Source organism: Helianthus annuus, chromosome 11 (assembly GCF_002127325.2).
Source record: "Helianthus annuus cultivar XRQ/B chromosome 11, HanXRQr2.0-SUNRISE, whole genome shotgun sequence".
Taxonomy (NCBI): Eukaryota; Viridiplantae; Streptophyta; class Magnoliopsida; order Asterales; family Asteraceae; genus Helianthus; species Helianthus annuus.
Window position 1 is genome coordinate 72,410,005 of NC_035443.2, and position 10,221 is coordinate 72,420,225.

General features: G+C 36.1%; 2 protein-coding genes across 2 annotated transcripts; both read left to right on the forward strand.

The window, feature by feature from the left end:
• The first annotated feature begins 1,132 nt into the window (after positions 1 to 1,132).
• On the forward strand, positions 1,133 to 3,844 carry LOC110890464 (40S ribosomal protein S21-2). Its single transcript, XM_022138071.2, has 4 exons — positions 1,133 to 1,256; positions 2,392 to 2,466; positions 2,933 to 3,065; positions 3,607 to 3,844. Exons 2-4 carry the CDS (start codon positions 2,417 to 2,419, stop codon positions 3,667 to 3,669), a joined length of 246 nt encoding a protein of 81 aa, XP_021993763.1. The 5' UTR covers positions 1,133 to 1,256; positions 2,392 to 2,416; the 3' UTR covers positions 3,670 to 3,844.
• Positions 3,845 to 7,029: 3,185 nt separating this feature from the next.
• LOC118483807 lies at positions 7,030 to 7,733 on the forward strand. Its single transcript, XM_035979427.1, has 2 exons — positions 7,030 to 7,490; positions 7,618 to 7,733. The coding sequence occupies exons 1-2, from the start codon at positions 7,133 to 7,135 to the stop codon at positions 7,644 to 7,646; spliced, it is 387 nt and encodes a 128-aa protein (XP_035835320.1). The 5' UTR covers positions 7,030 to 7,132; the 3' UTR covers positions 7,647 to 7,733.
• Positions 7,734 to 10,221: the final 2,488 nt, after the last annotated feature.

Sequence of the window (10,221 nt, forward strand, 5' to 3'; positions counted from 1 at the left end):
AGAATATTCACAAGAGAGAGTAAGTCACATGTTTTAAATTTTTTAAAAGAACCAACTTTTACCAAAACAAAGAATGTAAAAAATAAAAAGATTTTGGGTGATGGGTGATTTATAAAAATTTGTATTTTGCAGGTTTTTTCAAGTGGAAGATTTTAGGCTCAAAAGGGTTAACTAGGAGAAAATTTTGTTTTTGGGGAGATATAAAGAAAATAAGGTTGAAAAAGAAAAAAAAAAGTTTATAGTTCTAATGCCTCAATCATTTACTTACTTGGATTAGTTGGTAAGAATTAGGAATGTATTGTCTTGTCAAGTTCTAGATTCGTGAGAACCGTATGAGTTATTCACACAAGAAATGAAAAGCGTGCATTTAGTAAAGATATGATATTGAATGCTCGGTAAAGGCTCAAAACTTACAATTTGTAGGAAAGGATCAAAAGTGTGAAAAAATATATATATACAATCAAATTTTAAAAAGATTATCATGCCTTTTTATAAATTTTTCTCATACGGTTCTTTTTATCACGGTGATATCGGTTGTAAACTTGTAAAAACAAAAAAATTTAGAACTTAGTTTCCTAGCTTAAACTAAAAACAAGACAAAACAAACTAAAAAGCTACAGGAGCCCCCCCCCCCCATACGATGGAAATGTAGTATTAGAAAAATATGCATCCATATAAATCTATACGTGGCATGTAGATATGCCCCGTATAAACCTACACGAGGCGTATCGAACATAATATGACACAATCAAGTATTTCTTGGAAATTAAAAAAGTATAAAGGGATGTCCAAACAGGTAAACGAGTGTTCTAAAAATCCATTAACCTGGTGATTCAACTTGTGATGACAGTATTACCCTTGTATTCTTAGGGGATAGGGGCGCCTATCACTCACAACATCAAATCAATTTCCGTCATGTCATCGAACATTATTCCATCACTAATGATGAATTTTAGTGGAAATGCCCATCACTCACCACATACTCATCTCTATCATCAAAATCATTCACAAAATAACAAACAACAACTTGAATATACAACGCGTGATGATAATGACACGGCATTCGCGAATAATTCACACATTTAAAAAAAAAAAAAAAAAAAAAAAAAAAAAAAAAAAAAAACTGACCCAATGATAAAATGTGGTTCAACTTGTAATGATAGTACTATATCTTATAAAACGATTTAGGGTTTTACACTCGTCAAACACGCAGCAGCTGCTAGAGCTTTCATATCGCCGATTTACTTCCGAGCTAGGTTTGTTAATCTCACTTCCGATCTCTATATCTATAATTCAGTTTTGTGATTGAATCTGTTCTTTCTGATATTCCCTTGTTCATCTACAATTTTTTTTGGTGTTTCGTCGATGAAACATTGTTTATGAACAACACTCGGACTTAGAAATCATCAAGTTGACTGTAAAAAATTAGAATCAGAGAGATTCAAATTAGGTTTCTAGATATTAAGTAAGGTTTGCAGATGAGTGGATTTGGTTTGGTTACAGGAAAGAGATCAGTTTAATTTAATATGATTTGTTTTGATCTGTAGTGTCATTACGACGATAGTTGGTTGATTAATTCTAGCTGGAAATAAAGATAAGAAAGTTTTAGGTTTAGCAGATGAACACTTTGATTATATGGTACTGAAGGGAATTGTCATGAGAGAAATTACTATCTTATGAGAGACAATAGACGATGAAACTATTTTACATGGTTTTAAAAAACGTTTTGAGGCGTGCGCCTCCAGGCGAAACGGCCAAAAAAACGAGTCTGAGGCGCGCCTCATCGTGTTTTTAATGTATATGCACCTCAGAGGGGCTGAGGCGCTAAGAAAGCTGCGCCTCATGGGATTTTGATAGCCGGTTTTGATGTTTTTGACTTTTTGTGTCAATTTCAAGCATTTCATGTCTTTTTTAAGTGTGTTTTTGATGATTTTTATATTTATTTATTAATACCGCCTCGGCCTTACGCCTCGAGGCTTACGCCTCGTGAGGCGAAGGGAAAACGCCTTAAAACTCGTTTCCGTTCTTTTAAACCTTGTTATTTTATAAGCTTTGAAGAGAGATTTAATTTCTGTTTTTAAGGTTGGAATATGTAAATTGCAAGAAAACAACTTTCAGTGTCATCTTCATAAGTTGAACCATATTATGCATTTTTTTTTTGACTTTCTAGATGTTGATTTCTGATTTATTTGTCGAGTATTAGTGGTGTGCTAGTGGTCATTGAATATTGGTTCGTTGATGTTTGTTGTAAATTTGTATAGCATATAATTTTGTATTTGTATAGTTTGTTTTTTGTTGGAAAGGGGATGTGTATGTGTGTGTTTGTAAGTATACCAGCTTGTTGTAATGTTTTTGTAATCTAAATCAACACCTTTTGATTTATAAAACCAGTTGCTGTTTCAAGAAATCACCAACAATGCAGAATGAAGAGGGACAAAACATGGATCTTTACATCCCCCGAAAGTGGTATGTATTTGAAAGCTTGGTTTTAAAATGCGGTGCATCAGGAGCACATAATGCGCGCATCATATGATGCAGTCATGAGGTTGCATCGCATGTTGCGAGTCCAAGATGCGCGCATCACATGATGTCGTCTATTCTAGCGCCTGATGCAGTTGACCGGTATTTGAACAAATTAGATCTTTTATTGAACAATTCTGACTATAGATGATGAGAATATATTATATTTAAGTGTTTAAAAGTTCACAAGTTAAAATATTAGCTATACATATTTTTTAATATTTTTAAGTAAAGAACACCTTGCATACGTGAAGCGTGCGCTTCGCGCATTGCGCAACACGCATCGGGTTTTTGGATCAAAACGCATCCGATCGCTACACACATTTTAAAACCAAGTTTGAAAGGTCTCTTTTTTGTTATCTGTTTGAATGTGTTGAGTAACCTGATTTACCACATGTTATTGTTCCTGCAGCTCTGCCACTAACAGGTTGATCACTTCAAAGGATCACGCGTCTGTTCAGATTAATGTTGGCCATTTGGATGAGTCTGGCCTTTACACTGGCCAGTTTTCCACTTTTGCCCTCTGTGGTTTTGTACGTGCCCAGGTAGGTTTTGTCATTTTGGTTAGTTATTAAATCGTCAATAGTCAAATGGTTTTTTTAGTCATGGATTGCATGTTTAAAACGATACCAATCTAGTTTTAGCGATTTTTTATTGTAAAATATGTTCTTATTTGCGGAAAGTTTTTGTAAAGAGTTAATTACTGTTTTCGTCCATGTGGTTTGTCAAAAATCACTATTTCAGTCCATTAGTTTAAAAATTGCATTTTCAGTCCCTGTGGTTTCACTTTTGTAACCATTTCAGTCCACCTCATAACCATATCAGTCCCTGTACTTAACAGAATAATGGATTGAAATGGTTACGAAAGTGAAACTACAGGGACTGAAATGGTTACGAAAGTGAAACCACAGGGACTGAAATCACAATTTTTAAACTAATGGACTGAAATAGTGATTTTTGACAAACCACAGGCACGAAAACAGTAATTAACTCTTTTGTAAGTCTGTATGCTTTATTATGCATATGATATGATGTGATAGCAATTTAGAGGTCTTACAATGTGTTTGTGGAACTCTGTTTTTGCAGGGTGATGCCGATAGTGCGCTTGACAGGCTGTGGCAGAGGAAGAAAGTCGAAACTCGCCAGTAGTTACTTTATTGGTTTAGTGTTTTGTTCCATGATGTTAAACAGCAGTTTTCGTTTCAATCACTAGAAGCATGAGGGATGTTGTTGCATCAAGTTTGTAGGTTTAATTTGGATCTTGTTTGAACCATTAATCATACAATCTAAGCGCTATTTCACCATTCATGTTAGTGGTTTTGAAGTTTGTTTTACTATAACAAGCATCCTAGTCAATTTTTAACCTTTGGGAAGTTATTTTTATTTTATTTACAAGGGAAAAGATCAAATAGGAAGTTGATTTTCGTTAGGAAGGATAGGAAGCCATAGGATTATGACATGTGGCAGATTTTAAAATAAAGAGAAAGGGTATTTTAGTCAATCCAACTCCTTCTTCTTCCTTTTTCAAAACCCAGTAAATTCAAAAACCCACCATTTTCAAAACCCATCATTTTCAAAACCCACCATCTTCAACTATTTCTTCACTTTCTATCTCAATAATCACTACATTTTAGTGCGATTTTCATCACCAATCAATGATTCAGAACCCGATCAACGTGTTCTTCAGCTTTTTTTTGAAGAAAACCCAGTTTAATTTCATAAAAAAATCTCGTTTTTTCCGGTGATTTTGGAGATAATCACTCGATTCGTTCGATTCGAGCGTTGATAAGTGTTTCTATCATTCAAATTTTGTCAATTGATGAAGAAATCGGCTTCGATCCATGTAAGAAATTCTTTAATTTCATTTTCATGATCTGGGTTTTTGATTTAGTCATTGCATTTTACGATCTTTGCGGGGGTCCAAGGGACAGAGCCCCTGGCTGGGGTTGAGCTGTTTTTTTCGATTAAATTGCTGTACTAAAAACACATCAGAAAAATTAATTTTCCATAAATTGGCTCATTTAGGTAAAACACATTTTTTAGGTGTTTTCAGTCCATTGCGTTTTAGAATGAGTCAATTTTAAGTGTTTTCTGGCCATTGCGTTTTACATATAAGACATTTCTTTGTGTTTTTGGTGCATTGCGTTTTAGGTAAAACACTTTTTTATGTGTTTTCAGTCCATTGCGTTTTAGAAAACAGACATTTTAAGTGTATTCTGGCCATTGCGTTTTACAAATAAGTCATTTCTTTGTGTTTTTGGTGCATTGCGTTTTAGGTAAAACATATTTTTTTGTGTTTTTTGGCCATTGCGTTTTACAAATAAGACATTTCTGTGTGTTTTCTGGCCATTGCGTTTTACAAATAAGTCATTTCTTTGTGCTTTTTGTGCATTGCGTTTTAGAAAAATGTCATTTTTTAGGTTTTTTTTCATTGCGTTTTACGTAACTGGTGGTTTTTCTATTGCGTTTTACGCAACTGGGTTTTAATTTTTTTTTTTTTAAATATAGCAATAGTATACTCGTTTTAAAGATAAAAAAACGCTCGTTTTTTTGGTGCAATTTTTATAAAAAAATAATGTCGTATGAAAGAGTTATTAATGTTTAAAAAATGGGGGGGAATTGGAGGAGAGAGAAACTATTGGCTTGGATTGACTAGAATGCCCTTGAACAAACTCACGTGCCTCTTTTCTTCCTTTCAATTTCCCTGATTTAATCTTAGCCCTTGATTAACTTAATGGATGGTCAAGATCACTTCCTATCCTTCCTAGCCAAATAAACTTCCTATTGTATCTCCACCCTTATTTTATATTAACATATAACAACAACAAAAGCCATGACATGGAATGGTGTTTCCCTGCCATTGGCTAATATGGGTGGCGGGGAATAATGTCAGGCAGCTGCCTGATCCTTTCCTATTGATCTAGCTGAATTATGATTTTGCCCTTCTTAAATTTAATGTTTTACCATTGGTTTTGTTTTTTTCCCTCCCAGCTAAATTACGATTCTGCCCTTAGTTTAAACTTGCAGTTTTACCATTTTTTTTTGTTTTTTCCTCTGTTAAATTACGATTTTGCCCTCAGTGTAAAATTACATTCATGCGATCGTTTTAGTTTTTTTTTTTACAAAACTATGGTAGTGTTTTGTTTTAACTGGTTCACTTGGTGTAATTTTTATTCATGCCACATAGTGTTTTGTTTTAACCGGTTCACTTGGTGTAATTTTTATTCGTGTCAAACGGCTGCTTGATACACACTCATTTGTTCTGAAAAATACAATTTTGCTACACAACAAAATAACAGAAATCAAGAAAATAGTCATTTTACTACTAGTATGTTACACGTAGTGGTTATCTTAGAAAAAAAATCAATTTTCTAGGTGTAGTCTGTGTTCTGTAGGTGCTCATGTAACGCTGATTTAAAATGCACGTGATCATCTATTTTCACCAACCAAAAGAGGCGAAGGGTTTGAAAAATAGCAAAAATAACATTAAACCCATATACGTATTTCTTAGGTCATTCGTAATCATAAAGACCCTTGTGGGGCGTTATGCGATACGTGTCATGCCACGTCACACGGGGGCTTTATCTGGCGTTATATCACTAGAACCCGTAGTCATAAAGCCCCTACCCATCATTACCTAATTATTATTTTTCAATTTTATTAATTAATTATAAAAAACCTTGCTTGTTTGTGATTGGTCAAAAGTTTGAAAGGAACCTCCATAACACCGTGAAATGCGTGGCGCCTCCCTCCTTTTTTGCCCCATAACGCCGCCCGTTGCGGTGTGCGGGGCGCTATGGGGCGTTATGGCCCAAAAAAAACCCACTCTTAGCGCCCCCTACAGGTAGAGTTATGATTTAGGAAGTTATGGCAGGTAAGTGACAAAGAGTGGTGAATCTGATGCGGAGAAGAGTTGTTGCAAGTGCGTCTTGGGAGGCAAGCACTCCCTCCACTTAAGTTTGTGTTATGTATTATCATTATTTGTCACATCAAGTTTGATTTTTAAATGAATGCAAGTTTAAAGTCGGCATGACTGTAGGTAGTGTATCAGGTTCATGTTAGTTGACATTAGCAAGGAAAAAAATTATAACACACAAGCAAAAGTAGACATGTGAAGATGGTGTTGTATGTTTATGTGTTATTTTTCTCAGACATGACTATAAATATAAGAGTAAACAGCTATTTTGGTCTGGTCCCTGAGGTTTGGTCACTTTTGCCACTTTAGTCCAAAGCTCAAACCTTTTGCATCTGGGACCCTGCGGTTTCAGTTTTATTGCCATTTTGATCCAAATGTGAAATCAGGTCATATTTGTCTTATAAAATCCTGCTATTTTATCCTTTTTCTCAATGGCAAAATGGTCATTTTTAATTAAAAAAACTCTCTCTCTAAACCCTCTATATATATTTAAGCCCCAATCTCTCTCTTAACAAAGACTCTTTCTCTAAACCCTTTCTTCTCCAGATCTCTAAACCCTCTCTTAACAAAACTCTCTTTTACCCACCAAACAATATACCACCCATCTCAGATCTATTTTCCGGTGGCGTCCTTTGGTGGAGGGCGATGCTTGTGGCGGTGTGATGCATCAGGGGCGACGAGGCTGGTGTGGTGGTTATGGCGGTGGTGATGGCCTGCCCGGTGGTGGAGGTGTTTGTTGGTGGTGGTGGGTTTCGGTGTTGGTGGGTGTTTTGGTACTCGGGGGTGGAGGTGAGACGTGGCGGATGTGAGATGGTGGTGGTGGGTTCGAGTGTTTGTGTGGTGGTGGTTGGGGTGGTGTTGGCGGTGGAGGTTGGGGTGATGTCGTGTTGTGGTGGAGTGAGACCCAGAAGCCACCAACCCAATCACCGACACTCACACCCGCCGGTGAGACCCGGAAGCCGCCGACCACCTCCTTCACCATTGTCATCATCTCCGGCAACCACCACCATCTCACCCAACACCCCGTCTTCTTCAATCTTTCTTATCAGAAAAGGTAACTCCAGTGGCCAGATACAACACCAACATAGTCCACCACATGTCAAATAATGAAATTCAGTTGTTAAATTTAGTATTAATTTAATTAAACATAACGATTGTTGTGGTGTTTATTGAATTGACAGAATCACACGAGGGTATATGCCTAAGATAATTTGGGAGAAAATGGCACCTTATCTGCAAGTTAGATTTGTGTTTGTGGTGTTACAATTGGTGGCCAATTGAGATGCATTCTTTGGTGTGATCTAATAGAAATTAAGATTTTTTTTAAAATGTATGTACTGTGGAGGTGGTGGATTGACGGTGGAGGAAGTGGTAGTGGTGGGGGAGGTGGGTTTTACAAAAAATTAAGATTTTTTTAAAATAGTTTATTTTCAGTTTTATAAAAATGATTATTTTGCCTCTAAGGAAGATGGCAAAATAGTAGAATTTTATAAGACAAATGTGACCTGATTTCACTTTTGGACCAAAATGGCAATAAAACTGAAACCACAGGGGCCTAGATGCAAAAGGTTTGAGTTTTGTACAAAAGTGGCAAAAGTGACCAAACATCGGGGACCAAAATGGCAGTTTACTCTAATATTGAATAACTAATATATAGATATCACTTATCTTTATTTTTATCTTTATCTAAGTTTTGTAAATAACTTCAATTAATGGCACATGACATTTTCTTCTTCAATCTTGTTGGTGCATACATCTGTCGTCTTCGTCTTGTATCGAGTCTTGTACTAGATTGTTAGATCAGGGCACATTGTTCGAGAAAATAGCAGATTTAAGTGTAAATTAGGCTGATTCCGCTTGAATGAGCTGATTCCGCTTGAAATAACATGTGTCAGTTTCAAGCGAAATCATCAAACCTTATTCCGCTTGAAATGCACAATGTCATGTTCAAGCGGAATCACTTTGTCTATATAAAGGTCTTTCAAGCGAAATCATTGGAATAGTTCTTGATTTGGATACCGAGGTGCTGCCGGTTTATCCAGTGATTGTACTTGCTGTTATATCAATCAGAAAGTTGTTTAAAGTGATTTGCAAGCTGTTTCGATGTCTGTTTCATAGTTTTCGCCTCTGAAACAGATTAGAACGCCTCTGAACGACTCGTTTGGGTCGCAACACGATCCTACAAGTGGTATCAGAGCCCAGGAGGAGGAGTTCTTACCGATTCAGCTTTAAATTTCTGTTTTGTACACCTTCTTTTAAAAATTAACAACTTTTCACGGTTAAAATCGGCTCATTTTTCAATATATTGTGTAAAACTGTGTTTTAACAAACCCTTGAGAGTTTCAGAACAAAATTCAGATTAAAAGTGGTAAAAATGGACTAAAAAGGTTATTCCGCTTGAACGAGCACTTTCTGATTTCGCTTCAAAGGTGTTATTCCGCTTGAGATTTTCAAGCGAAATCAGTGATTCCGCTTCAAATAGCCTGATTCCGCTTCTAATTGTAATTCCGTTTGAAATAACTTAGTTATTTCGCTTGAAAGTACTAATCTCGCTTGAAAATTTTGATTCCGCTTGAAACACAAGTTTGATTCCGCTTGAAACAAGTGGTTCCGTTTGCACTGGAATTCCGCTTGAATTTTTGATTTTGCTTGGAAGTAATTTAGCTTGAAACCTAATCTTATTTAAAAGTGTTTATTTGTGAAACTTGTTACCGAATCATGGAAGAAGAGTTCTATAACGCGTTTGCTACATCTTCAAGTACTCCAGTTGCCATTGCTCAAAACATGAACTTGGAAAACGAAACTGGAACTTTACAAAAACCCCCGAAACTTATGGGAATTGAGGAGTACCATGGTTGGAAGAATCGTTTTGAGAATTGGGTTCAGGCAAACCATCTAAGAGCTTGGGAAAGTATTGAAACAAAGTATGTTAGACCACACACTGCTTTGAGAGTTGATAAAATCATTTCAGAATTCACAGACCAAGAGAGAGACAGTTATAAAGGAGAGAAAATGATGATTAGTCTTCTACAACAAGCTGTCAAAGAAGACATCTTTATTTTGCTTCAGCATGATGGGAGTGCGTTTTCAATCTGGGAAGCACTTGATAAGAAATTCGAAGGAAGTAAAGAGATGCTCAAGAGTAAAGCATCTTTACTAAAAAAGGAGTTTGAGTTGTTTAGTAGTATGCCTGGTGAGACTAGAAAGACTCTCATTGAGAGATATTGTCATCTTGTGCGTACCATGTCTCAGTTGAAAATTACTAAAACTCCAGCAGAATGGGTTGAAAAGCTAGTTGACGCTTTACCGCAGAAAGAATGGGGTACTTATCTCATGATCTTAAAGAATTCTGGAGAGTTTAGTAGATTATCAATCGGACAGTTTATTGAAAAGCTTGAGGCACAGGATCTTGAACAACAGAAGATTGCCAGAATGAACAACTCAAGCAATCAACAAGATATTAAACTATACTACAAAGGAAATGTTCAAACTGTTGAAACAAGTCCAAAGATCCAAACCGCATTTAGTGCAGGAAATTCATCTGGATCAGTTAGTCAAAGTTCAGTCAACACTAGTGGATTTTCAAATGTTAATCCTCCAAGTGTTCAAAGTGCAACTGTTGGAAATGGGCATATGATTCAGTGCAATGTGGCATTGCATCTTCAAAATGGACAAAATTTTTCTGAGGAAGTCGTTAAAAATCATATGGCATTATTGGTTACTGCTTTGGAATCTTATGAAGGACTGATTGCTGGAAAAATTGGTAATCCTATGCTAACCAAAGA